The sequence below is a fragment of the Ixodes scapularis genome, unplaced genomic scaffold (genome assembly GCF_016920785.2).
Source record: "Ixodes scapularis isolate PalLabHiFi unplaced genomic scaffold, ASM1692078v2 PGA_scaffold10__122_contigs__length_95168666, whole genome shotgun sequence".
In the NCBI taxonomy this organism is placed as follows: Eukaryota; Metazoa; Arthropoda; class Arachnida; order Ixodida; family Ixodidae; genus Ixodes; species Ixodes scapularis.
In genome coordinates this window covers 35,043,733-35,071,436 of record NW_024609836.1, presented here as the reverse complement: position 1 = coordinate 35,071,436, position 27,704 = coordinate 35,043,733, and the positions used below count along the sequence as shown (strand labels likewise).

The window sequence follows — 27,704 nt, the reverse complement described above, 5'->3', positions numbered from 1 at the left end:
CAGCGTCAAAGCGCACCGTCATGGTGTTCGTCACGTAATCTATCAGCGCTGAACCAATCATAAACAAAAAGGCTTAATGGCTTGCGCCTTAGACGTTTATTACCTCGTCACGTCATCACCCCCACGCCCCTGGCTCAGGTTTGATCCCCTCCAGTGCCTGTCCTTTTTATCTTTCTTTTGTTAGCATGACTGGAATGTTCCAGGTGACTCGAGAATCTTGTTTGTTCGAGCTCGGAAACTTCTAGATACCAATGCGCTTACAAAAGGAGCTTCGTAGGGCTACTTGAGGCTGTCGTCTTTCCGTCGCCGTCAAAGTATGTACGGTTTTTGTTACTTTATGTTTCTCTGCAGAAGTTCGCCGCATTAAACGGTCATTTTAAGTTTCGTTAATCAAGTTTATGTTTTTATTCGTAACAATATTCGTGGTTCAAATTCCGCTTGCCCACGTTTCTCCTGGAACTCTTTGCCATGCGGCGTTCGAAGCGCGGATCTCGCGGTAACTCGAGTTCGAATCTGTTTAAAGACTGTCTTTTGTTTGATGTGCGAACAATGTGACCCCGGCTTTAGGCACTAGTTGCATTGGAGTCGGGGGTGCTTTTGCAGTCTTGTCATGTTGCTGACTAACCCTGCAGCTAGTGATCTAGTCATTGACCTCAGTGTCCATTTATGGCCACCATAGCGATCTCGCAGTCTTTGTTTTGTTCGTACAATCCCAGGATGATATTAATGAGCGATTTCCTTCATCCGACGACGAAGTGTAATCGGAGGTACGATCTTCTGGACGCATAGAGCAAGTCCTTGAACAACTGAAAGTTTTTCGCGAAGTTTGAAGACGGTTAACAAGGTGGGTTCTGATTGCAACTCATGATGATCTAAAGAACTGATGCTATCAGCAACCTTTGCCGCTGTTGCATCTTTCGACGTCTCCTTCTGGGGCTCATTCAAGTTGACGCTTCGCAGGTGGGCTCGAAATGCACATAGTATTTCGTCGTCCTTGGCATCACTGGACTCGTCATGTTTGGTGTCAACAGAAAGTCTAAAAAGTGCGTCTGCAATCACATTCCCCTCGCGACGCCGGTACTGCACTCTAGTACTCTTGCAAACCAGCAGGCGATGCAGATAGGTAGCCTGCCAGATACTTATGTGAAAAGTAAAGCCACAAGGGCCTGGTGATTCGTACGTAGTATAAGGCGTCTTCCGAGCAGGAACATTGTCCACGTTTGGCAAGCCCGAAGGCAAGCCCGTGCTTTTCGCTCTCCGACTGAGTACCTTCGCTCCGTCTCAGACAATCTCCTTGACGTAAACACCACTATTCGGACACCATTTGAAAGGAGTCGTTGTAGGACAGCTCGCAGTTCGTAGCTGTAGGCATCTTTTGTCACGATCGTTTCAAGTTTAGGATCGAATATGGCCACAGTGGCATAGTTTTTGAGCTCTTCGAATGCATGTGCTTGCTCAGCAACCCACAAAAAAACATTATCTTTTTGTAGCAAGGCGCGAAGCGGATTGAACACTGTTGCATAGTGTGGAACGGACTTCAATTCGTAAAACGTCAGTCGGAGGAAGGGTTGTAGGTACTTGGCATCTACAGGGTATGGCGACTTGCTAATAGAGTCTAGTGTTCCTTCCGCTGGTTTGATACCTTCCTTGGATAATTGATATCTAAGGTATCCCAACTATGCATTTCTGTCTGTTGAGTTTCAAACCACTTCTTTCTAAACCTGATAGGACTCGCTTAAAGTTATCATGGTATTTTCGCGGTACCCCTGTGACCAGAATATCGTCAAGGTAGTGAATTGTGCCTCGGCATCCCTTCAGCGTTGTTGAAATCATCATCTGAAAGACTGCTTCCACCGACGTTTGGCAAAAGCAAATCTTGTTTTAGCAGTAGAGTCCGTCGTGTGTTATAAACGCTGTAATGTTTCTGCTCTCCTCCACTAGCTCCATCTGTGGGTAGGCCGATGAGAGGTCCATCTTGGAGTACTCATTCATTCCTGTTAGGTGGTGAAACTTTTATTGAGGGCGTGAAAGTGGATGACCGTAAATGACGATAGTTTGGTTTGGTTTCCATAAATTGACGCCGAGTCTAAATTCGTCCGTCTTTTTCTAAGCCACGACGATTGGAGAAAACCCCTCTGATGCATCGATCATCTCGATGCATCAGAGGGATGAATGCATCGATCATTTCGATGCATCCAGTTAGATGGATGCATCGATCATCTCGATGCATCCATCTAACTTTTGTAACACTTTGGAGACTTTGTCTTGTACTGTCAGTGGAAGACGACGAAGTCTCTGTTGAATGGGTGTAACTAAGCTACGTGTCTTGACTTTGTGAATGAAAATTTTCAAGTTTCCCATCCCCTCTTCGAAGAGTTGTGGAAACCTCTCTTAATATTGATAAGGATTTTGCAGACCTCTCGAAGGCAGCTGGTGACACGCATGCTTTTCAATGGGAAGCATCATTTGCAATCCCCTAAGGACATTTAGTATAGCTAAATGGTTGCCTGATGTGACATAAACGGTTACTGAGCTATGTCTTGCCCCAAATGATACTTCAGCTGTAAACATCCTGTATACCTTGATCAGACCATTGGAGGAATTACTGAGCTCCAGGTTGGAAGGTTCCAGCTTGATGTGCCACAAATGCACATCGCACAGTGCAGCAGGCATAGTGGACACTGATGAACCTGTGTTCATCTGTTACTTAACTGCAACGCCGTAGAGGAGTATCTCGCAGTACAGGATATCTGGAGTTCCTTGAATGCTCATCAATTCTTTGACGTTTATGCAAGCCGTGGACTTCGTTGTAGTAGACATCCTGCATACAGATGCCAAAATGTACACATCTGCCGCATTTTTTACAGGTCTTCGTGCGAGCAGGACATGATGTAGCGTCAGCCAAGTGCGCAGAAAATCCACATCAGTAGCATTTCTGACCTTGCTTCGAAGATTTTCTTGTAGATCCTGCGGGAACCGCAACCTGAAAATTGCTTGCGTCCTACTTGTCTTGTGTAAGCAGCTTAGACCTCACTTTCATGATGATGACTAATGCAGCGTCCAGTGTTATTTATGGCTCGAGCAAAGCCGCTCCCTCACTTCATTGGTGCAGGCTTTCACTGCAAACTGGTCGGGAAATAACTTTTCTGTTAGTCCTTCAAATTTGCACGTCTTGGAGAGGCTTTGCAGAGAGGCGACATACTCTTCTATTGTTTCGTCTTGCAGCGGAGCCCTTTGCCGGAAGCAATAACGCTGCACGATCTTGTTCACAACCCGCGTGAAGAATTCGATCAGCATAGGAACGGTGTCGTCGAAGGCATGAGTGGTCAGAGTTCTGGCCGTGGAAGTAGTTGGTAACGCCTCCTGTCGTGTTATAGCAGCAAGACATTTGGCCGCAGAATTAGATGGTTGGGAGTTCTCTTGGGTTGTGTGTAGGGAACGGAATATTCGCTGTCCCTGAACTCCAAGGCAGTTTAGTAGGATGTCCTGTTTTCCGTCGTCCGAGTAGGAGGTAGGTCCGCTGGCTATTAGGAATGTCTCGAAAAGCATTTGCCACTCTACCCATGAAATTGTAGACTTGCTGGGAGTCAGCAGGAAAGGCGGAAGTGTTTCCAGCTTCATTGTCGGCTGCGTCAATATGTTGTATTGTATGTAATTGAACCGACAGTGGATTAGCCTAGTCATGGTGCGAGATGTACATCTACATTCTATCCCTTCTTCGCTTTTTCTTCTTCCCGCTTGTAGCAACTCCTGTCCTCGTTCCTTCTTTCATAACGAACACGACAGTCGTCCTAGAGGTCTTCCTTAAGATTGCCCTAGAGGTCGTTCTAGAAGTTGTCTTTAACGTCCTCCTCTAAAACTTCGTCCTCAACGTCGTCCTAGACGCCGTCCTTGAGGTCGGCTTAGAGGCCGTTCTAGAGGTGGCCCTTAAAATCGCCCTAGAGGTCGTTTTAGACGTCGTCTTAAACTTCGTCCTCTAGGGCGTCGTCCTCGACGTCGTCCTAGCAAGCAAATAAATACGCACTGCACATACAGGGAGCGACAGTACGCACAGATTCAAATTGGCTCAAGCTACTGAGCAATCCCTCATGGCTGCGGCGCAAGCAGGTAAACTCACGCCGCGCATACACGGATCGGCAGTAATCACGTTCATATTTTCGTCCAAGCAACGAAGCAATTATTGGTTTGAGTTGAGCTAGTTGGTACATTGTCATTGATGGTGGTGAAGCAGCTTACACATTAAACGATCACACAAAGACAGGACAAGACACACAGAAGAGGTTGCAATGACGGCGGGGAAAGCAACGTGAACATTAAACAATTACACACACAAAGTACTAAACGGCTACACAGAGACGAAGCTATCGATAAATTTTGTAGTGGCGCGCTACAGTCGCGCTGACGTCACTGAGTGCTTCGTGAACCATTAATACTCGAAACAAAGAGTTGACTTAAAATTCGCGTCTTCGTGTTCACAGTGAGCTGCGTCGTCGGTTCACTCGGAACAGGGATGGCACACGAGTGCTGCGTCAGCGTTCGGCGAGGACTCGGATCCAATCACACGCTGTGTGCCCAAGTAACGGCCACCGCCAGTGTTGCTTGATTGGGTTGTGAAAAGGGCCTCTTGTAATTTTTTCCTAAGCTTAAAAAAACTCATAACTTAACAGGAAAAACAGCCAAGCTGTGGTATTACCTGCAACGATTGCCCAATGCACTTTAGACCCTTTCTATGGCAAACGCCACCAGGGGGTGCTCCACCCTTTGACGTCCCAGAGAGCTTCCGGTTTATAAAAAAATCAACAAAGGCAACCTTAATACCGCTGCTCGCAATGTAGATAAGACGTTTAACCACCAATTTTCCAGGTGAACGCCAAAATAACGAAGGAGTGCGAGATCTGTTAAAATGTTTCGAGTATGTTTGTAAAACAACTTGCCTCCTCCAAGATGTAGTATTGTACAGTGAATACCCTGGTTAAACCTCCAAGTTTGTTGTCCGCATAGTGTTTATGCTTTCTATCACTGGTGGCATAAGCAAGCTCAAGAGGCTTGCAAGGATGATAAGACCGGAAGCCGCTTGAAACGGAAGTGGCAGTTCATGTTTATAAACAGCAAAAGACTTAATACCAAACGATTCACCAAAGAAAAGTAAACTCACTGTAACAAACTTTTTTAAATATGAAAGACTTTCTACACTGCCGTCACCACGGCAACTAATGCAACCGCAATCTTTACCGTTAAACGCATGCGGGGATCGAGCTCTGCGTGCTTTGCATTGTTAGCCGGGCTAGTGACGTCACTTCCCACTTCGGACCCTTCCGTTGCCGCGGCAACCTATGCAACCGCTATCTTTACCGAGAAACGCTTACGGGGAGCGCTACGTGCTTCGCATTGTTAGCGCGCGCATTATCTATCATGTGGTTCTGACACTTGTTTTGTGTTTTTCTTATTGAAACAAGTGGCAAAACCACATGAGAAATGAGAAGGCGTGCTCGAACGCTAATAAGGCGCGCGCGATGGTTTTGTGTCTACTACTCTGTCGACTACTATTTTGTCGATGGACACAAAAAAAAACCGCCCCACACCTCATATACAACTTCGCTCTAAAAAAAAAAAAAAAAAAAAAAAAAAAAAGATTTTAATAACTTCTTTTTTTCTGTTACAGATGATCCGCAGTTTATATTTAACCTGACGGAGACCGTAAGAAGATACGCAGAGTACTACGCAAGGTTACACAAGACCACGTTTTGGTTCTATGACTTGTGGGCGGAGCGGGAGGAGATGAAGGAGCGCGGCGTGTACAAAAAGTACGAAATTCCCTGCTACGGTGCATGTCACGCAAACATGGTTTAAGATGCCAAACGTTCCATGCAGTGTGCAGGACTGAAGCATATGCTCAGGCAGACACAGTTCATTATAGTAAAGCTAACCAAAATCTTTTTCACGTAATGCTTTACCTTGTGCACTGCTAATCACGCGGATAGAAATACTTCAGTTGGCATAAGTGTAACGTTGCGCCTTCGCCGAAGAGCCGTCGTGTCGAAGGTCGGCGTACGGTCCTCCCACCTTGCAGCCCGTACACCGGATTGCAAGGCGGCACAATTGTTCCCGGTCATTGTCTAGTTTCTGGCTAGTTCCGGCTTCTGTATGTTGCCGGCAACAGAGAAGATATCCTTTGTGCTACAGCGCAACGCCGGATACAAGACGTGCACGGGGAAGCCGTTCCCTTTTACTGCTCGTCTTTGGAGCCATCGCTATGGCTCCAAAGACGACACCGTGATCGTGCTTTTGGATTTCTTCACTGGCGGTCAATATCGCTTTCGCTGAACGTATCGCTGACAGTGTGTGTGTGTGTGTGTGTGTGTGTGTGTGTGTGTGTGTGTGTGTGCGTGCACGTGCGTGTACGTGACTACGTGCGTATGTGTGTGTGTGTGTTTGGTGCACTTGCAAGGTTTTAGAAGTTGTACTACCGCACATATCAGGATTTTATTCGGAGGGTATAAAGAAAATTTATATTTGACGGCAAAGAACTCGGTTGCAGCTATTGATTTTGATTACACCTGTCTTCACCTGCTTGCTCTCGTGTTTGAATACACGTTGGTTCTCATTGTCTTCCTGCATTTCAAAATGCATGGACAAGCTCCATTAAAGTAAGCTTCCAACCACATTTCAAACTGCCTCTTTGTTCTTTGGTTCACAGTCATCTGGGCATCTAAAGGGTTGAAAAGCTGAGGGGGTCTGAAATGCTGAAGAGTCTGAAGGGCTAAAGGGGTTTGAAGGGCTGAAGTGGTTTTAAAAGGTGAAGGGGTAGGAATGGCTGATTGGTGTTATGCGCTGATTTAGTTTCAAGGGCTCAGAATCTATCATAACATCCCAGGTTGAAGTGTTATTTTCAATAGGGTATTTTTATAATCAAATGCCACTCAATTGATAGAGTGGTGTTGAACCAACTTGATAAAAATTAACGCTTAAAAAGAAAACTCAGCAACCCGTTAAAATGTAAGCGCATTGACCTTTCTTTCTACACTTGATTACCTCGTCAAATCTTTTTCGTGAAAGTCCCCTTTTACTTTTATTGCTGAAAACTGTGTAGCGTCATGTCTATAGTCCGTTGCAACTCAAGAAGGTAGGGCGAGGGAAAGGAATGCCAGGGAGGAGGAAGCAGGCGGAACGCTGGAGAAGAGAGGAGGAAACCTCCTCCTCTCTTTAGAATAAACGGGAGGGAGCCAAAATGGGACCTTGTCTAGTCATTTTCGCCCTAGCTCATTCCCGAACATTCTAGGAAAAAGATTCGAGATAAGGAGCATAGTAGATAAGAAGCCGTGCGGATTCTTACCGAGTCATACACTGATTTTCTCTTGCGATAGCAAGCTGTTGCGCCGACGCATCGCCACTCGATGCTGCCGCCGTCGGCGCTTATTGCTGCTCTCTCGAAGTTCGTTCTTCCTTTTGGTTCTGGCACAAGTTATCCAATTAAACCCTTATTTCTAGTTCATTATTTAACGTCTCTTGGCTTTGATCCGTTACATATCTCGTGAAGGTGAGGGGTACTTCATTCCACGTGCAAGAAAAACAAAGCGATGCCGACGCCGGCTTCCACCGCACCCTCCGTCGTCATTATGCCCGTCGCACCCCGGACGCCTGCACCCTTCCATGGCGACGTCTACGAGGACATCGACGACGGGACGCTGCAGTACGAGCGAGCTGCCTGTCACAATGGGTGGACGCCGAGCAATGCCTACAGCATGTCTACTTCTCTCTCGAGGAAACGGCACGTAGCTGGTATGAAAACAAAGAGGCGACGATCGCCACTTCGGAAGCATGCAAGGATCAGCTCCGCAATGTATTTTCGAACCAGCAACGACGTGAACGCGCTGAGGAGTTGCTCCAGGCAATGGTAGAAGGCCTCAACGAGAACATCGCCAGCTTCGTAGAGTACGTGCTGCCACTAAGCAGCCAGGTTGATCTCGAAACTCTTGAAGTGAAAAAACCGAAAATCCTCATGCAAAAAGTCAGAAAAAAACGTTTTTGGGTGTTTTGTGCCCAGTTCACCCGCGACTGTTGCACAATTCATGACGAATGCTACTGATATCGAACGCGCTCTTCAGGCAAACGCCTCGCACTACTAGCGACTACCTGGCATCGATGTATCGTCGTCGTCAAGCTTTTACTTCGGCCCGAGTGCGTCGGACGTCCGCGAGATCACCCGAGACGTTGTCCCAGAGGAGCTCCGGAAGATGCTCCGTACTGCCAAACGCCCGGCCTCGCTCTCGATCGCCGAGGCAGTTAAAAAAAAAAATGGCCATCGCGTATTCCAACCGCCGGCTCCTGTCGACGTGCCAGCCGTCGAAAACCCGACGCTGACCTGAGCCACAATGACCGGCCGACCATCGCCACCTGCTCGCTCGTATGTGGCGCCTCCACGCCTTGAGCCTCGTAGCAATTACTTTTCTGCTACCCGTCTCAAAGAATGACACAACGCTTTGGTTTAACAACACATCGTCCTTTATTGACTGCCATCGCCCGCGCCGCAAACCGAAAAGCCCCGAGCACAGTTATGCGTCGGCTTTTTATCAGCGGCGGAGCGCCACTCGCGTGGCCGATTGCGCTTTGCCACCTTCTGGTGAAAAGCACGAGAGACGATTTTACATGCGGGCAACCTCGTTGAACTCTGTGGATCAACAGGCTACCCCACACATCTCTCTCCCTCCCCCCCCCCCCCCTTCCAAAAACCAAATAGGAGAATGCTCAGGACGTCCTGAGGTGGCCTTCCTTCTGGGTCACTGAGGATCGTGCCTTCGCAGATGAGCCAGCACGGCTTGGACTGGGCCTTGCTTGATTTTGGGACCGACGTCAGCAGTTACGGACGGGACCGATGAGGCCGCAGTAGGTCCAGTGAGGGGGCTGCGTCGCTAATGCTGCGGTAGGGGGGTATGCACGAGCCACTAGAAATTTAAGAGCAAATGAGGACATGGTATGGCAAAATAAGGAGCCGCGCACCGGCGCGACGCACGCTCTAGTGCAATATGGGAGCACGGTTACTTTCTCTTCCCCCCCCCCCCCCCGAATCAAGAAGACAGTCCCAGATTTTCCTAGTGTCAAGCTTGCGCAAGGGCAACATTTCGACTTACTTCGTAAAGGGGTACGTCGCTACTAGCAAATACTGATTGCCGCGTGAACTACGGAGAAAAGCACCGACAGCGCCACAGGCAACACACTCCCAGAGGTACTTGCTTTCGACCGAATGCATTAAACCTGGTGCTTGGCCAACTCCTGGTTTTGACTTCTGACATGCCGTACTGGTACGTGTGCACCTCATTAATTCCTGCGTCATACCAGGTCACGTTGCAATTCGGGATAACTTTTCGAAAGTTTTGCTCCCACTGCTGGGGCCCCCTAGGGCGGAATCATACCTATCTCGTATGAAGACCTTACGCAGCTTGCGAGGTATTTGAGTTTTCGCTCTTGCGCTCGATCGTGCTTCTTCGCCGACCTTTAACATTACCTCTTTGTATTTTAGACACAAGTTTGCCCTTAATAAATGTTTTATTTTCCTACTGCACTAACCGCCTCTTTGCCAGTCATTCGTGACATATTGGCGGAGGTGCGGGGTGCAACTCAAGCAGCGGTCCCCTCCGATGCCTCGCAGCGCAAGCCCAATCCCCAGCTCAAGACGACCATCCGCAGAGATTACCGAGACCCGAAGAAGCCGTCAGAGCCAAGGCCTAGCCCGGAATCAGCTCCCGGCAGCAGCTCCCAGATGCTGCTGCTTCTGGGAGCTGCTGCCGGGACACTTTTCCACATCTTTTTTGACACTGACTGAGAGCAGAGGGACCTGCCCCGTAAAGTTCGACGAAATCGCATCCCAAGAATGCAGTACTCTCGTCTCGTAAATGGCGTTAGTTCAGTTTCTATTCCCAGTCGGCACGTATTTTGAAGAAAATCTGATGTAAGTTGTTCCGTTACAATGAATTCTCGACCAAAGATTATAGGTACTGGTAGCCAAGCCAGATACACAAAGCGCTGTCTTCGCTCCATGTTGTGGAAAGAGATTCGTAATATCACTGCACCGCCAGCGGGTAGTGGATATCCCGACGCTGCCCCTAAGTTTACACCCGCTACCCGAGGATTTATTTGTCTTTTCTTACAGAGTTCGGATACAGCATCCCCAAAGAGCGATATGTTTGCGCCTGTATCCAGAAGAGCGGCTATTGGGGCCCCCCACACGTTTACAGCCATGCGAGGGTCAATACATCCTGATCTAGGCTTAATTATTTGTAACGCTAGAATGAATACCGCTTTCTCCGTCTTGGATGCTGTTGCGGCCTCTGACGACCGGCTCCTGAGACTGGGAATACTGCCATCCAGGCATACGTCCTAGGCACCGAGAAATTTAAACGACCTTCGTCTTTCTGGATAATGCGTGGGTCAGGGTTCCGGGCGTGCAACGTGAAAAGGATTGCATTTGGGCTCATTGCAAAAGCACTCCTGCGCAGTTCCTTCCTTGCATGAATCCCCCGGTGCTCAACGCCGAAGCGGACATTCCGGATATCGCATTACCGAGATTGATTTGATCAGGCCCGCCGTCGTTCAACGCCAAAGCGGTCCACCAGGCTATCTCTCGTACGGGTTTCCTAGGGCCCAACTCCGAAGCGGCCATACCGAATATCTCACGACCAAGGTTGGTTTGATCAGGCCCACCGTCGTTCTACGCCGAAGCGATCCAACAGATTATCTCTCATTCGGGCTTCCCGGGGCTCAACGCCGAAGTGGCCATCTCGAATGTCTGATGACCAAGACTGATTTGATCAGCTCCACGGGGGTTCAGCTTCTAAGAGGAAGAATCATCTGTCTCGTGACCAAGATTGATTTGAACAGGCCACCCGTGGCTCAAGGAAGAGGCAGGCTCGCCGGGGTTTTCATAAGCGGCAGAATGCAAAAAAAAAGTGCTTGCCTCAACGGGCCTTCCACCATCCGCCTCAATGGCGGACGCACCGAGTACTTCTTGACCTAGACCGTACTCAGCATGCCTCCCGAGATCCACCGCAGCAGGTACGCATCAGGGTTCTCATAACCGTGAGAATGCGGAAAAATGACTGCTTTAACCGGTTTTCCGCCGTTTGCTTCAACGGCGGATGCGCTGAGTGCCTCATGGCCAAGACCGTACTCAGCGGGCCTCCCACAGTCTTGTGGTGCTAGCCGTGCCCTTCTCCTGATTGGCCGAAGGCGGCTGTGACGACTGGACCTTGAGGACCACGTTTTCCACGTTGCCGGTGAATAGCAAACGTCTACCACCGCCGGCTCCCGCCGTTTCCCTGCATCCACGTTTGGGCGTGTCCTGTTTGTCCTCACCGAGAACAGCGCGATGCCAGGTTTGGTTCCCATCGTCCTCTCTGTTCGTGCGAGAAGATTAATGGGATTTTCTAGCCTCTGGGAGTCCCATCTGGCCCACGTAATTCCTGCGGGTTGTGAGATCACTTCCCGCTAGAACACTCTGCATTTGAGCGCGAGGATCAAGGGCTCCGGGAGCGGCATCGTCGACAGATTCGTAAAACTCACTGTGACTTTCGTATTCCTCTGGGTGTCGAGATCACGCAAAAGATGGTTTAAGGGCTCTACTTATTGGTGGAACAGGCCGGTACCGAGGTTCAGCAAGGATGTCTGCTTGACTCGTCGTTGCAACCAGTGCCATTTCGTTGAGATCTCTAATACTACGCCCCTAAGGTATGAGTCGAAGCGTGAGTGGCTCAGACGGATAGCCCGTGCTACTTCTTCTGCATCTGAGGCCGCTGCGTCAGCAAGGTCATAAAGGTCCTGGAAAGCCCTAACAACTCCATAATCGACTCCTGCGGTTGTTGTGTGCGGACACGGAGCTCGTCCTGCATCCGGATTTCGTAGTCCGGTGGCAGGAACTTCGTTCTGAATCGCGAAACAAAATCCGCCATACTCAAGAAAGTTCTTTATCTCTTTCTCCAGAGCGCTGCGCTATCAGTCAGTGCGCAAGCAAAACATAAGTGAGCACGGTTTATCATCAATTTTCGACGCAGCTTGATAGTCCCGGGGTTCCGAGGTGAACATTGCCACTGACTTCCTTTCTGCGTACCCCGAAAAAACCGGAACGCTAAGCGAGAGCCGTAGGTAGCCTTTGGGGGGAGGGGTTCCAGCAGGAGCAGGACTTGAGCGCGTCATCTGTTCCCGTTGTAACTGAAGAAGTATGGCCTTGGCCATTCTTAGTTCTGATAGACCCCTCTGATGACGCGCCTGCCGGTATTGAGACCGCAGACTTAGTGCCTGGTTTCTTGTCGCTGGCGGCGTTATTTGCGAGTGCGTCGAGTGTCAAATCGTTGTCATCACTTAAGTTTTTGTTGGCGTCCTCCGTAGACGACACCGTGTAGTAGTGATGTCCTCCGAAGGTCGAGGAAGCTCAGGCTTGGGTGACAAAGCTTCGTCTCTGCCCGTCGCTCCAAGATGCGCGAGTTGTCGATGAGGGTCGTCGGATTCGTCCTCGCTGCCTCTTTTTCATCGGAATAACTTTGAACGAACCCACCAAACGAAGATCGAGCGGAAGCGCGGAAACAAGGGCAGTTCAGCTCGCTCGGGAGAATTAAAACAAAAAAAAAATTCCGTAAATGCGGGCAAACTCAGAAACGCAAAATGTCTATGTAAAAGGCAAAGACCCAGTTCGCGGCATCCTCCATGACGAGAAGCATATCACGGTTGGGCGCCAGTGTAGGAGTTCTCTCGCTGCTATCCATCTCGAAGAATGACACAACGTACTGGTTCAATAACATGTCGTTTAGTGACTGTCATGGCCCGCGCCGCGATCCCGAAAGCATACATCTGAGCTGTTTTTTTTATTAGCGGCGGAGCGCCGCTCGCGTGGCCGATTACGCTTCGGTACCTCGTGGTAGAAATCACGACAGACGATTGCCGAGAACGAACGATACTAATATCTTTCACAAACGTCGAATGGCTTCCACATTAGCGACAAGGAGCATCGGAACGACGCTTCTGCCGCGGTGTCGAACAACCTCGACGTTAACATAGACGGCGACGACACGACGGCACTCGTCGACACCAGGGAAGACTATTCTGTTTTGATTGGAAAGCTCTCTCGCCACCTTCGACAAGTGATGACACGGTTGAAGAGCTCCACAAGGTTATTCGACGCCTTGGGGACTTGAACTACGAGGTGCTTCCCGACGGAGCCCGACCATCAGGACGCCACCAGCCGCGATTCGAAGAGACGCATGTTCGTCTCAAGTCCTACTATGCTGGATACGACTGAGGACTATTTATTATTCAGATGACGCCGCAGTGTACTTTTCGCTGTTATTGGGTTTATCTCCATGTTCATTTATTTAAGGTTTTATTGGGGCGATGCACTTTTAACGAAACGAGTAATGCTGCGTGCATGATCGACAAGGAACGCTTCTCCGTTGATCTAGAAGATTCACGTTTACTCTTTCCCCGAGAGTAAAATATAAGGAGGCCAGAATGACCTTGCCTAGACAGTCTCGCCCTAGTTCACTCACGCGTATTCAAGGTCGAATGTTCGAGATGCCGAGTGTAGTAGATAAGGTACTGACCGTGGTCTTGCCGACTCATTCCCTCCGACTCTAGCGACGACGAGCCACATTCTCTCACGCGCTAGCCAGCTGTCAAGCCGACGCAAGGTCACTCGCTGCTGTCGCCGTTTACGCTCGCTGCTACTTTCTCGAACATACTTGTAAATATATCAGCTTGAACTTTAGAATTATACTTGAACAGGAAGAAAGAAAGGACAGAAGAGGACAAACAGCTGACTACCAACGGTGTTTTAGAGTAAACTTCTTCCTTGCGCGTTTGCTTCTTCATTCACAGTACAGAGAACAATAACCGATTACATAAACCTATTGCATAAATGAAGATCACTACCGATATTTACACCTATATAATTTATACAAAACAATCATAAAAATTGCCTAAAACTTATTGTTCTTGAACTTACCCACCACAAGCTCGTGCTCTTGTTTTCGGGGCGTGACATTTCGTAGGTATCGTCTTTATTTTTTTGTGAACGGTGATTGAGGGGGTGCTGATACAATCTTCGGCGTGTTCCTCGATAGCGGAAAGAAGACGAAGACAAAGCTACGCATCGGACGTGTGTTCTAGTCTCCTCTATTTTCATTGAATATTTTGCTTACGTCGACTTTATATCAGCAAGTAGCTTCACAACGTCATCGGGAGGTCCCTATAGTCCCCTCCAGGGCCTTCTGACCCTTCGATCCGGTTTTTAAACCGGCGAGGTATGGACACCACGACCGCCCCTGCAACTGCCATGGATGAAACACCCGACCCGACCGCGCAGGATGACGCCGCAAGCCTGTCCGACTCGCTGATTGAAGACACTGAAGGTCCCTTCCAGGAAGTGACATGCAGAAAGAAGAGACGCTGCAGCAGTCACAACTCTGGCTCTAGCGACGCGACCATCGTCACCCTCCCAGAGCCGACAGTTGGTCTGGTGGTTCTGTTCACGCCACTGGATCCAGACGTGAGCATCGACTCCATTGATTTGGTCCGCGTCTCTAATACCCTAGAGACGCTGGTGCCCTCATGCGTCATTGAGGCTCGATTCAACAGGCGAAAAAATCTTCTCGCGGTTGACACCCGGAATGGCCAGACAACGCGGGTGCTTCTAGGCTTGACCACGCTTTGCGGCATGAAAGTTCGAGCCTTTGAGCCCCGTGGAAAAGTTTCCAGTGTAGGCATCGTGCGCAACGTTGACATCGCTCTCTCAGACACCGAGATCGTCGGAGCGCTACGGTCAAGTGTAAGCATCCGTTGTGTTCGTCGGCTTGGAAAATCAAGCACAGTTCGCATTGAGTTTGCATCTGCCACACTTCCCCAACACATCTACGTTGGCTTGGTCCGGCATGAAGTCGACCTGTACGTTAACAACCCTCTGCAATGCCACCGATGCGGGCTCTTTGGTCACGTTGCGGCTGGCTGCAAGAGGAAGTTGGCTTGCCTCCGCTGTGCGCGGCCCCACGCAACTGCGCAGTGTGACGCCTCTGACCTCCGCTGCGTAAACTGCAACACGTCGCATGAAGCAACGTCTCACATATGCCCGTTCTGGCAGGCCGAGCGCACCGTGTGCCGCTATCGCTGCGAGAACAACGTGCCGTTTGCGCAAGCACGAGCAGCAATTGACAAGCCTACTGATTCACAGCTGTGCCGGAAGCACAAGCTGCACCAGAAGTCGTCGGCTCTTCCCCGGAACATCCACAAAGGCGAAGGCATTGGCGACGACGCCAGGTGCAACGAAATTGCGCTGATAAATCGACCTCTTCACCTCTCCCCGAGACATCAAGTGCAGTAAACATCGATCCAGGTACCACGTCGGTCCCCGTGTCCACCGTCAACGAAAACGAGAAACGAAGCTTCAAAGACGTACTGTGCAGCAGCTCTAGAACGTCGGCTCCTCAATTGTAAATGCGGCCTACACCAAAGCCTGCACAGGAACTCCCAGACACCGCACCGAGAATCGCAGATTCACGTCCGCCTCAAATTTTCTCCGGCTCCTCTTCGTTCTCTAGCATCCTTCGCCAGATATTCATTGCAGTATACGAGAATTTTTACCATTCATAAAGTACTCATGGGCAGACAAGTTACTGCATTGCATTGGACTGATAGAACCTTTAATCGAAAGCTTCCTGCGATGAAGGTCCTTATCATGCTTAGCATTATCATAATGGCGGTCTGTCCCTCAATTTTACAATGGAACGCCCGCAGCATCGCCTCTAAACTACCTGAGTTGCAATATTATCTTGCCTCTACGCCAGTGCCTATACTTGCAATCTCGGAAGGCCGGCTCCCACCTGCATCTTGAATTCAGCCATATGTTCATTATGGAAGTGCCGTATCTGACCCAAACAGCCTGTCGCGAGCTTTGGTTTTTGTTCACTCCACCATTCAACAAGCTGCAGAAGATGTGTCACATCTGTGTACCGAAACAGCAGAGTTCGCGGCTTGCACTGTCATATTTGGTTCTTTTAGGATGACTATTGTATCCGTGTATATATCTCCTGCGGGTCGCTTCGATGCGAAGAGCATTCAAATTTTACGTCGACAGTTCCCCGGTTCTCTGCTTCTATGTGGAGACTTTAACGCGCATCACCCTTTGTGGGGTAGTGAACGCACGACGCCGCGGGGCACATCCCTTGCAGACGCCATTGAATCTACAGACTTGGTGCTCTTAAATGATGGCTCTCCAACATTTTTCGGCCATCGCGGGAAGCCTAGCGTCCTCGACCTTAGTTTCGCCTCGCCCGATCTTGACGTATATTGGTCGCTGGACATGGACACGCGCGGAAGCGATCATCTCCCAGTCTTGATGAGTATACCCAGGGTAGGCCGCTTGCCGCGTCGTCTGTACCATGTAACCAATTGGGACCTGTTTCGGAAAAGTCTTCTGTCTCTCGATCCGTCAGAGGATATACTAAAAGCCATTCCAAGCTGCCTCGTCCAGTCTACAACAAAAATCACACTCAGAGTATCGCAACCTAGCCCGGACTTGAAATTTCTTCGTCTTCGGGCAGCTCGCCGTCGTGCCCAGCGCCGTGCGCTCCGCTCTGGCAAGATCGCCGATTGGGTGGAGTGTCGCCGTATAACTTCAGCCTTACGCCGGCACACCCGAGTACTTCGTCGCAGACAATTTCGCCAGTTCTGCTCGTCGCTGACCCCATGTACACCGAAGCCGAAGATCTATAAAGTGCTCAGAGGTATGAGTGGATCTCCGACACCTCGAGACGTGTTCGTTGCTCTTAGTTTAAAAACTGGCTTGGCATTATGTCAACTTGCCGACGAATTTGCGATACGCTTTGTCGTTGCTCCACGCTCTGTAAGGTCATCGCGGCCCCTATCGCTGACTGGCCCATCGCGAAGTCCGCAGAATCTAGACCACCCCCTCACCATGTCAGAACTGGAAGCTGCTCTTCGAAGATGCAAGCGTCACAGCGCTCCCGGGCCTGATCACATAACATATCAAGCATTACAAAATCTCAGCTATCAGTCACGCAGCTCCTTACTCGAACGTCTAAATTCAGTTTGGTCGTCGGGTGTGATCCCTCAAGAATGGAAACACGCATTAGTTACACCCCTTTTAAAGCGCGGCAAGCCCTCCTCGGAGTTGTCATCCTATCGCCCGATATCTTTGACATCATGCGTTGGCAAGCTTTTAGAGCGCCTGGTCCTTACACGCCTTCAGTGGTTCCTCGACGATACTGAAGCTCTTGCCCCTGAGCTCGCAGGATTCAGAAGCGAACGTTGCACCGCTGACTGCATTGCGACTCTCACGTCAGCATTGGAAGAGGCCCGTTCCCAGGGACATACAGGCTTGGCAGTATTTTTAGACGTGGAACGCGCATTTGACTCTGTTCCCCATGATGTTGTTCTTGCGTGCTTGAGACATCTTGGCGTAACGGGAAGGATGTTAAGATATTTCGAAGACTTCCTGAACGGCAGGACTATCAGTGTCCGCCTGGGAACGTTTCAAGGTGCTGTTCGCCCACTGCTGCGGGGACTACCTCAAGGTAGCTGTCTAAGCCCGACACTCTTCAACGTCGTAATGGCAACGCTACCACTGTGCATGGACTCATCACCTCATCCTAGTGGTATGATAATTTATGCTGACGAGATTTGTTTGTGGGCTTCCCATTCCGATCGCCGTATACTTCGCCCTTTTATGCAAACCTGCCTTAAGCGAGTTGCAAACATGCTGGAAGACCTCGGCCTCTCCATCTCGGCAGAAAAGACGGCTGTGCTCGCATGTTCCCGCCGTCCTCTTCGCCACGGGTTTCCACGTTTAACTTTATCTGGGATCCGATTGCCACGTGTGCGAAACTACCGTTATCTGGGCGTTGATCTCGACTCGCGGCTCTGCTTTCGTCGCCACGTAACTACTCTTGTACGGCAGAGCACGATGACAACCTCTCTTATTCGTAGGCTTCGTGGCCTTGATTGGGGACCAACTCCTCGAGCCCTAACTAACGTGCATCGAGCGCTGAACCTGTCTCGGATTCTTTATGTCGCGCCGTACTTGCACCCTACTCGCTCTCTGTGGGATCAGCTGGAACGACGTCATCGCGCTGGACTAAGGATGGCCCTAGGACTCCCCTTTTACTCTCGAATAGAGGCAACGTGGATTGAGGCCCAGGAAATGCCAGTATCTTTGCACGCTAAGGAACGGGCTCTTCGCCATCTGGTTCGACTCGCCCAGTCGAGCAGCGGTGGTTCTCTTTACGAGGATATCCAACGGCGGCATTGTTCTCATTATGGAAGACACTGCAACACTTTGATAGAGGCGCTCGGATCCACACCAGCTGTTCAGCGTTCTCCAGCTGATTCACCGTGGAGTGAGCATCCATTCACCGTATATGATGACATCCCTGGCTTTCATGGAAAATCACAGCATTCCTCGCTGGTCAGCCGCGCCTTGACGGAAGACGTCCTGGCGTCCCGCCACGCTTCATTTAAGATCATATTCACTGATGGCTCTGTTAATCTCATTAACGATTCCGCGTCTGCGGCATACCATGTCCCATCAGAACACCATTCTTGGTCAGGACGGCTTGATCACGCTGTTTCATCGTCTACGGCCGAGCTTTGTGGAATTCACGCAGCTCTTCTTTATATCTTGAAAAGGCCACCAGAAAACTGGCTGCTCGCAACGGACTCCCAGTGTGCAGTGCGAAGCATTCGAAGTGGCAGAGGCGTTAATGCCAACATGACTCGTGAGATATTTAACTTGGGACGTCTACTTGTTTTCCGAGGCTGTAACATTCGAGTGCAATGGATACCTTCACATGTTGGCATTCTTGGCAATGAAAAGGCAGATCAACTGGCTTCCAACGCTCTGCTGCTACCTACTGCTACTTTACAGCTTCCGACCCAGACTGACTCAAAAATAGCAATCCAAACCTGGATACAGCAGAGACATCCGGTTTCAAGAATTGCAGCGCATGACCCGCCTCCCCCGGCATGTACGCGGGGCTTAACACGCAAGTTTGCTTCCCTTCTTCACCGTCTTAGATCAGATTCCGCTTATACAAACGTTAACTTGTACCGGATTGGAAAAGCGGCCAGCCCTATTGCCAACACTGTGACCAACAAGAGACAATTGAACACATATTTTTTAAGTGCGAACACTACGCATCCGAACGAATTGAATTCTTGAACTGCCTGAGAGGGCTGGACATTCCTTTCACGCTCGAAGCTACATTATTTCCGAAGGGACCAACTTCCACGTGCATACGGCTGAGAAAATTTGTGTTTTGTTTTTTGAAAGCGTGCGAACTACTCTCAAGACTGTGACTGTGACGTGTAAGAAACTTTAGAACGGTAGCCTATACTTCGTTTCGCCTTATCTGCGGGCGAGGCCGGGGCTGAGAGCGCGGGACCAGCGCTTTTAGCGCTTCTCCCCAGCTCGCGTGCTCGAGCAGAGCCTGAGCGCGCGGAGCTTTCGTGCTCGCGCTTCCAGCTTTGCCTTGGCTCGCACGTGGGGTGAAACGAAGCATAGTTAGGTCGATATAAGTACTCTGATTATTTATTTTGTGCTTGCTGGTGCGCGCTATGGGGTTCTGTCGTGCACAGCATTGTTTGAACATATGTCACAGTTCGTCTTAACGGCCCTAATCATTTTTTTTTCGCCCGCGAAACGTGTTTAGTCATTATTTTGCTAACGCTTCCCTCATCATCCCCGGACCCCTTCATCACCATATTTTCCCTTCCCTTTCCCCGCATTCACCCTCATCAACCTACAATAACCCAAGCCCGTGAAACGTGCCCACCGTGAGTGAGGCAAATGTCACGTCTGGCAAACAATACAACCAACCAACCAACCAACCAACCAACCAACCAACCTCGATAGCGAGCGCCTCGCGCATCCAACGTGCATGAGGATTGTTGTTACTCGCAAGGATGGCTGTTAAAAGCTGCACTGCCCTGACATGTCCCGCAATGAGCTGCCAGATGTCCTGCCGCTGTCCCCTTATCCCCGTGTTCCACTAGAGCGACAGACAGAAACAAACGACAAAGACAAGCCTAAATCCAGAGTCTTTCGCGATTGAGAAGCTTTGTAGAATAAAGGCGGCTATGCTCAAACACGAGCATCATGCACTCGAGGGTATCATTGACAGGCTTGCAATCGCTCGTGCTTACTTCACGTGCACTGAACGCCTACACGCCTGCCTAACATACTATCGCCAGCATGCCACATGTTTTTTAGGCTTTTCCCTGTATTTTGTTTCTGTCTGTCGCTCTAGTGGGACACGGGCATTAAGAGACGCTGCATGCTCGCGGCCTCTGTGGTTGATACATCGCCCCGTTTGGCCGATGTTGCATTTCCCGCATGAAAGGGGAAAGTGGTACACCACTCTAGTTGTGCATGGGGCATACTGCATTCTGTTGTCCGTGTCGCACGTTTTTTTCCTTTGTTCTTCGGTTAACTCGTCCGCACATTAAGTAGGATAAATTAGGATAAATATCCTTTGTTCTTCGGTTAACTTGTCTGCACATGAAATAGGCTAGGTATGCTCCGCGCCCAACAAAGCCTACTCCATTGTCGCGACCCGTCTCGCCAAACCTGTCCGTTCTAACCACTACTCACGATCTGCACACATACGCGCCTAAAAATGGTGCGAGCACTTATTTATTTTACTTTACCTAACTGACAGCAGGTACGCGTACATTGTATTCTAGAAGTGCGTGGAGCAAACTGTCATGTTCTGTGCTACGGCCTTTCAACGCATAAAATGCGAACCCATTTGCGATGTCTATCGCTCGATGCACCTTGGAGCGAACAGTCCTCCCATATATTTTCTGGGAAGCATAGACTTTTCTTATATCGTATGCAAGAACTTTGCACTACTACAGGAAGCTTTTGCCTTCACGTTGAGCGAAGATAATGATAGCGACCGCAGGACCCGAAATTCGCAGCTTATGCGATCTACTAAAATACCCAAATGAAATAAAACATTCCGCTCTTTCGTGCAATGCAGTCGCAAAAAGGACCCCAAGGAACCCTATTTCACCGCACTCGCATCGGCCAGACTGGGAGATGCCTAAATCTTCGCCTTAGGAAGCACCCTTTAGAAGTCACCAAGGCATCATCGGAATCTTTCCACACCAAATTTGTGCATGCCCTTACCTGCCACGATTGCACCCTAAACTTTGAAAACACTTTTCTGCTTGATTCCCACAGAGATAAGTTTGGGCGCGAAATAATTGAGGCGTTTAAGATCAGATACGCCGCAAACAATGTTTCTGAGCCTTCTCTGGCGTTATCGTCAAAAGAGCTGGAGTTCCTCGCGCCAGAATTATCGAAAAGCTTGTCTTGATCAATTATTAATTTCGCCTTTCCCTTTCTTTTCTTTATCCTTTTCCCCCTTTTTCAGGGGTTAATTTCCCTTCTTTTTTTCTTCTTCCTTTTCCCCCTTTTTTCAGGGGTTAATTTGCATAATTGTCCGCTCATTTTAATTTGGTATTTTAAAATTTGTGCACAATTTGGTTTTATTTGAAATTTGAGCATTTTCGTTTTTGTTCGTATTCATTTAATTTTTGTTTTATTTTCGTTTTCTTTCTTTCAATTTTTTGAAGTTCACGGTCGTAGTGTCATGGGCATCTCAAAAATGTTCGTTTCTCATTGAAAGAACTGTGTGTGTCTGTGTTCGTCCTTCACGAGTTTTCTTCTTTCTGTGTATTCCGCTTTTTCAAACCGCATTATGCACGAGCATGCCGACCAGAACAGCAGCAGAAAGGCTGACAGTCCCTGCCACCGTCTCCGCCACCGTCCCCGCTCCTCTGGTACTTCGTTTGTCCGCGAGAGGGCGAGCGACCAGCTGGAGTTGCGAATAGGGAGTGGCTCCCTGACGTAACACCCAGCAACCCAAGACCGCCGGCGACGTTTCCCCTTGCCAATTTCGGCGCCGGGCAGTGGAAAACGGCGGGTATATCACAGGGGCGCATATTTTCTAAATCGCAGTTCGGCATGAAGACCTAAAATAACAATATTGACATTACTCTACCATTCGCCTTTTATATAATTCATCCATCCATTTTTTTTTGTATTGCACTTACACAAGAATCAATTGAAAAAACAGCCCCTGGACTTGTCTTTCAGAGAAGCAGGTGGTCCCTCTAACGCTACAATCTTCGTACCACACTAAATTGATGGTTCATAAATACGAGTGATGTATTTAAAAACCCAACAGCCGATTCGCATCTACTTTGTAACTAATGCGCTCAATGCTTCCTTGTTACTTTGTTCTTTGTTATACTACCGTTATAAACCCGCTTGACGCGTGAAACGCCTTTCTCTGAGCTACTGCTTTTGTAACGGTGTCCAGTCTCAGTCAAGTATAGATCTCGGCGGCTTTTTTTTTTTCATGAGTGTCTCTTCTGTATATCTGCCTAGCAAATAACGCTTTGAACTGAATATACATATGGGTGAACAAGGACACAATCCTGTCTCTATAGCCACCTACAGAACGAGGTCGGCAGGGAGGAGCGTCGGTTGTCCCTTTGGGTTATCCTAGAGTTCCTGTTTAGGCTCCCGTAGGGAGCATATACAGGAACTCTAGGTTATTTTAAAGCCCATCTATCCTGGGAAAACTGGCGCTATTCATTGTTGTGGAAACGCTCGGGACACGTGCCGCGCGCCACTTCCGGGAAGAGCATTGCGTCTGGAATGTAGCTCAGTGCTGCGCTGTGCCGCCATAATCTTCCCAATTGCTGCACGTTGCACGTGCCTTATGCATCGACGCACCTTGAGCTATTTTCAAAACATGAAGGGGCTCTAGGTTGTCCCGCCTCAAGCGTGCACGTGCAGCCAACCCCCCCCCCCCCCCCCCCTCCCTTCCCCGACACCCTCAAGCTGTCCTTGACAGCTTTTTTTTCTGGGGACCCCTAACAACACGTTGGAAAAATAAAGGAATTGAACTGAATTGGAGCACGGCGAAAAGCAAAAAGTGCATGTGGAGGACGGGCGTTCGAAAGAGACTCCCTGACATTACGCATTGTCAGTTACCATAAAGGACATGGGGCCGCAACTACATCACTTGTGCGCGTTTGTTCCAGCTACAAGCTCTCCGTGACGGCGACTAACTTTAAATTTGGAGAAGCCATCGGGAAACATATCCAACCCACGGAGGTCTTCACCACCACGATTGCAAACGATCAAGAAAAAACTGATTTAATTCAAACTGTGTCGCAGACCCACGGAAACACGGAAACCGCCATCGTCAAATTGGTGAAGGGATTTGAGGCGAACTACAAGACCAGTGTTACTGTCGGAGTACCTCTCGTTATTAGTGCAAGCGTCGAATACAGCTTCGATTACAGCCTTTCCAAGACGAAGTTGGAAACCAAAACCAAGACCGAAACTCTGGGCATTAATGTCCAAGTTCGCGTGCCACCAAAAAAGACAGTGCAAGTGACGTGGTACGTGAGCAATACTGTTATGGTAAGTGAAACGTTAAGTGATGAAACACGCAGAGATCAGCGTATTGCATAATGGTCCTTTCACGACTTTTAGTTTTGACATATGCAGCAGGTGATAATATAGACGCTTTACACACGCGCCAAATTACAGCCGCCATTGCTGACCTTCTTTTGTCTTACCGAGATGCCGAGCAACTGAAACGGTAGTTGACGATCCTCTACAAAGGCCGATGCTTTAGAAAAGGACACAGTTGAATCTAATGTGGCAATAACCTGGCCTGCTATGGTAAAGATGAAGTGAAATAAACCAAAATAAGAGAAGACAAAAACTGAAGGTCAGTTATGGCGGCGTCCATGCACAGCTGCTGCAAAGCGTCTATATCGCTGATTTTGAATACACAACAATATCGTGAACCGTTCTTATTATATCCTGCTATGCGTTTTTACTTTAAAAATACTGTACGGGTAAGAAATCAGTTCAACAAAATTTATTATCATAGATTTTAGATCATAGATTGTGAGCATAGAGGAGGCTTTGGTCTTGACCACCGAAAGGAAGGACCGCTGTCGCAAAGATTAGGCAACCGAAACCTAGACGTGTTCCAATTTGGTGTGTTCTTGGAACGCCATACGATTCTGCCACTGCCTTATATCTTTCCAAAATGAGTTGATCTTGAGGTTTTTGATGACGCGTGGAAAGTTTGTAACTAAAACTATAGGTTTATTTTCACTTCTTACAATTTTAATGAGTAAATTATAGTCAGTAGCTGAGCTAAATATTATGTGTTTGCAATTCTTGACGTCGGCCGTGACTAACACTTTGATGCCGGACTTTTTTTTCTTCTGAAGAACTTTTTGTTTACTATTTTTCTAAAGCCTCACTGAAATACTCGGTGTACTATGGGATTTGCTATCTGCACAGCATTAACTGGGGGGTCACGTGACAATCCGGTGACGTCACGGATCTCTGCTGGTGGGGGCCACGCGGCCTTCCCTTTCTTCGCGTTTTGTCGCTTGGCGTTACTTGGGTTCGTCGATCGTCAAGCTGATTGCTCCACGAGAGGGTGCTCTGCCACCGCGAAGCGGCGTTTACGGGTGGGCCAAGTGCGTTTACATTTTTGTAAAGAGCCGCCGCAGACTGCCGCCGCGAAGTGGCGTGAACGCTGTGAAGGAGGGGGGGGGGGGTTAACAGGCGTCCCCGTTATAACCAAACGATATGCGTGACGTCGAGAAACGACGTCAATGGAGCATCACGGGACACCCCGGTTGATGCTCTGAAGATAGCAACTGCGTTATAATATGTTCAGCTAGTGCTACCGTAGGTTGTGGTACCCGAAAAATATAAACAGTGTGCTCAACTATTAAATCTAATGCGCGAAAAGTGGCTGAAGAGACTGCGTGCGTAATCTGCCGGCGCAGTCTAGAAGGTCCCACCGCAGTTATTTTATTGGGGTTACAATCCCAGTTTGAAAGCGATTATTAAGAAACGGGCAGTATTTCGAATACAAGTGGTACTACCCTAAATATGTGTTTAAATTATTTTAAGCATTTTGTATTTCGTATTTATTTATATATTGGAGAATACATTTGTTAACTGTATTTAAATACTGAAACTTGTGTTTTTCATGTGCTTATGTTTTAAATTATGCAACAAATACAATTTTGGGCACTGCTTTTCACAATCAAATGCGAGATTGGGCTCTCTTCGTGAAGCGAGTCATGTGCAAAGAGTATGAAACTAGCTGCGTCTCGCACAAAATAAACATCGAAGGCAAGACGAAGAGCAGAGCAAGGAATCAATTGGATTAGTACAATTACTGCCTTTTTGGATGGGTGATTTAATTTTATAAACAAGTCGCATTAACGATGTGTTCTTTGAAAAGGCATTCATGCGTCAACTCCATGTCTTGAAATTAATCTTACATTGAATGCATTCTTGTTTGTTGTTGCATCCGCCTATAAAGCTTCGCCAATTTTAATCTTCAGAGCGAAAGCATCTTTAAGCACCTGATTCCTAGTATTATTAAACTCCACACTTCATTGCGTTAGCCTTTTCAACATTTTTAAATTAAAGTTTAACACGCCAATCCTTGAAAACAGAACGTATTTGAAGAATTATTTGAAGATGATTAAATACTCTCGCTGGTATTTGTATCTTCATTTAAATAGCCTTCTCAAACGTGTCATTGATGTGTTATTAAATACAATTTTGTCGAGGCATTTAGCATTTGTACTTAAATACATCTCTGGAACTATTTTGGCCATCCGTGGCGCTGACCATTGAGTGTTCCGGCGATTAAAATAAACGATATTGACCATTGACTAATTTTGTTGTTCGTTTTTTTATTAAAAAAAAGTTGCACGTTAGTCGTACTAAGGCACCGCCTCATGATAAGCATGCCCCGCCGACTTATTAAGGATGATAGCTGCAATGCAGTCCTTGTGAAATTATAAACCGAGTATCAATAATACAACAGAATAAAAACTGAATGGGGAAGATAAACGGAAGACAGTGGGCTCCCACAATAATTGTATCGGGGAGTGGCGACATTTACAAGGAGAGCCGCTTAAATGCTTGCAGTATTATCGGTTTCCTCGTTAGGCAACTCTATTATCAACTTTGACCACTGCTCTCGCATTATTTTTAGCCTTTCAGAGCACTGTACATGTGTGTATGACAAGGACGCCCGAAGCACAATGGATGTGCGAGAAGCAATGTTACTTTTGTGGCCCATGAAACGGGCGGTGCATAGCGCCACCTAGTTTAGCTACTTCAAGTTACTCTGCTTGACCCTGTCATCTGATGGAGAACGATTTAACCTTCTTTCACAAATCACGCCTCGCGATATTTTATGGTCAGCGTACAACAATGAGACAACTAGGCTGCTTTAAATTAGCTATTTTGAGATCGGCGTTTGGTTTTGCGAGTGGTCTACCACTCCTCTGTGATGAGCGGTGCTGACAAAGAAATTCTGGCTCGAAGAATAGTAGCAATTGTAACACGTGAAGTTGCGCGAAGTGGCAGGGCTTCGGTTGTCTCCGTTTGACATCGCAGCGTTGACAACGAGAAGACCGAGTGTCCGTGTTCAAAACGCATTCCGTTACCTGTACGGGAAGCTGGTTTCGGGAATAATTACATTCCGGGAAAAGTTCGTGGTATGATTTCATTTCCTGCTCTTCTCTCTTGAGATCAGTGACTTGTTTGTATGAGTGCGAACCAGCTGACTGCTCTTGTAGCAATAGCTGACTGCAGAAACTGGAAGCCGCCAGTAGCCGGATGTGTTTGCCTGACCGAATACTATGCCAAGTATTTTCGGTTGAACCGCGGGAATATTCTCTGTAGAGATCGACAATATACTTAGCGTTTTATTTAGGCCACATAGAGCTCGATTGGTTTCATTCTTGGCTGCCATATTGAGATGCAGAAAGGAAGGAACTTTACTCCCTTGCTCTCTGGAGGAAAAGTTCCTCCCTTTTAGAAGGAACATAGCTAGGTTACGATATCACTCCTCCTTTTATGGAAGTAGTCATGTACACCTTTGTTCCTAACAGAGTAACCTGACCTCCACATCGACTCTCTTGCAGGACTTTCCTTGGACTGCCACAGTAATTGTCAGAGGATGGTTTGCCGTCTGGGTCAATACGAAGGTCAACAATCACTATCTTCATTTCTTCCCTGTCTCCGTGCTGACCAGTATAGATAGCAACTTGACCCGCATCGATCGTTTGACCGTCAGCTTTGAGGCTGAAGGTGTGTTCAGGAAGGTCGCCACCCACGACTCCAGGGTCTTTACGTACGAGTTGAAGAGGTCCGATCGAGCGACGCCCACAACTACGAGACGACCAAAGGCCTTCATAACCCCTCCACCCCTCGAGTAGGAACTGAGAGCCTGAAAAACCGGAAAAAAAGATACTTAAAGAAATAAAGTAAAAAATAGACTAATTTGATTACCCTGACAAAAATTCGGAAAGCACAAAAGGTGTTGAGCACAAACAACCAGCTTGCAGAAATTGACTTGACCTTGATTTGAGACAACGTAACGTAGTCACGAGACCGCACTTTTCGCTACACTACTAGCAGTACAACAGGCTCATTAAGCTAGAAAAACGAGTGAAGAAAGGGGAAGCGAAGCCCGTCGATGGCGACCAGGCCTGGACGTCCGGGCACATCACACACTCGCACTGAACACACAGAGTGAAAGTCAAATGTGCACCTCCAGGTCTCACCC

At 48.4% G+C, this 27,704-nt stretch overlaps 1 protein-coding gene across 1 annotated transcript in view; it reads left to right on the top strand.

The window, feature by feature from the left end:
• LOC120843154 overlaps positions 1-27,354 on the top strand; it is a 50,501-nt gene extending 23,147 nt beyond the window's left edge. The window contains exons 4-6 of the mRNA XM_042288528.1: positions 5,663-5,804; positions 23,113-23,497; positions 27,061-27,354. Of these exons, the coding sequence (XP_042144462.1) occupies positions 5,663-5,804; positions 23,113-23,497; positions 27,061-27,354 (821 nt within the window). The remainder of the gene's footprint in view (positions 1-5,662; positions 5,805-23,112; positions 23,498-27,060) is intronic.
• Positions 27,355-27,704: the final 350 nt, after the last annotated feature.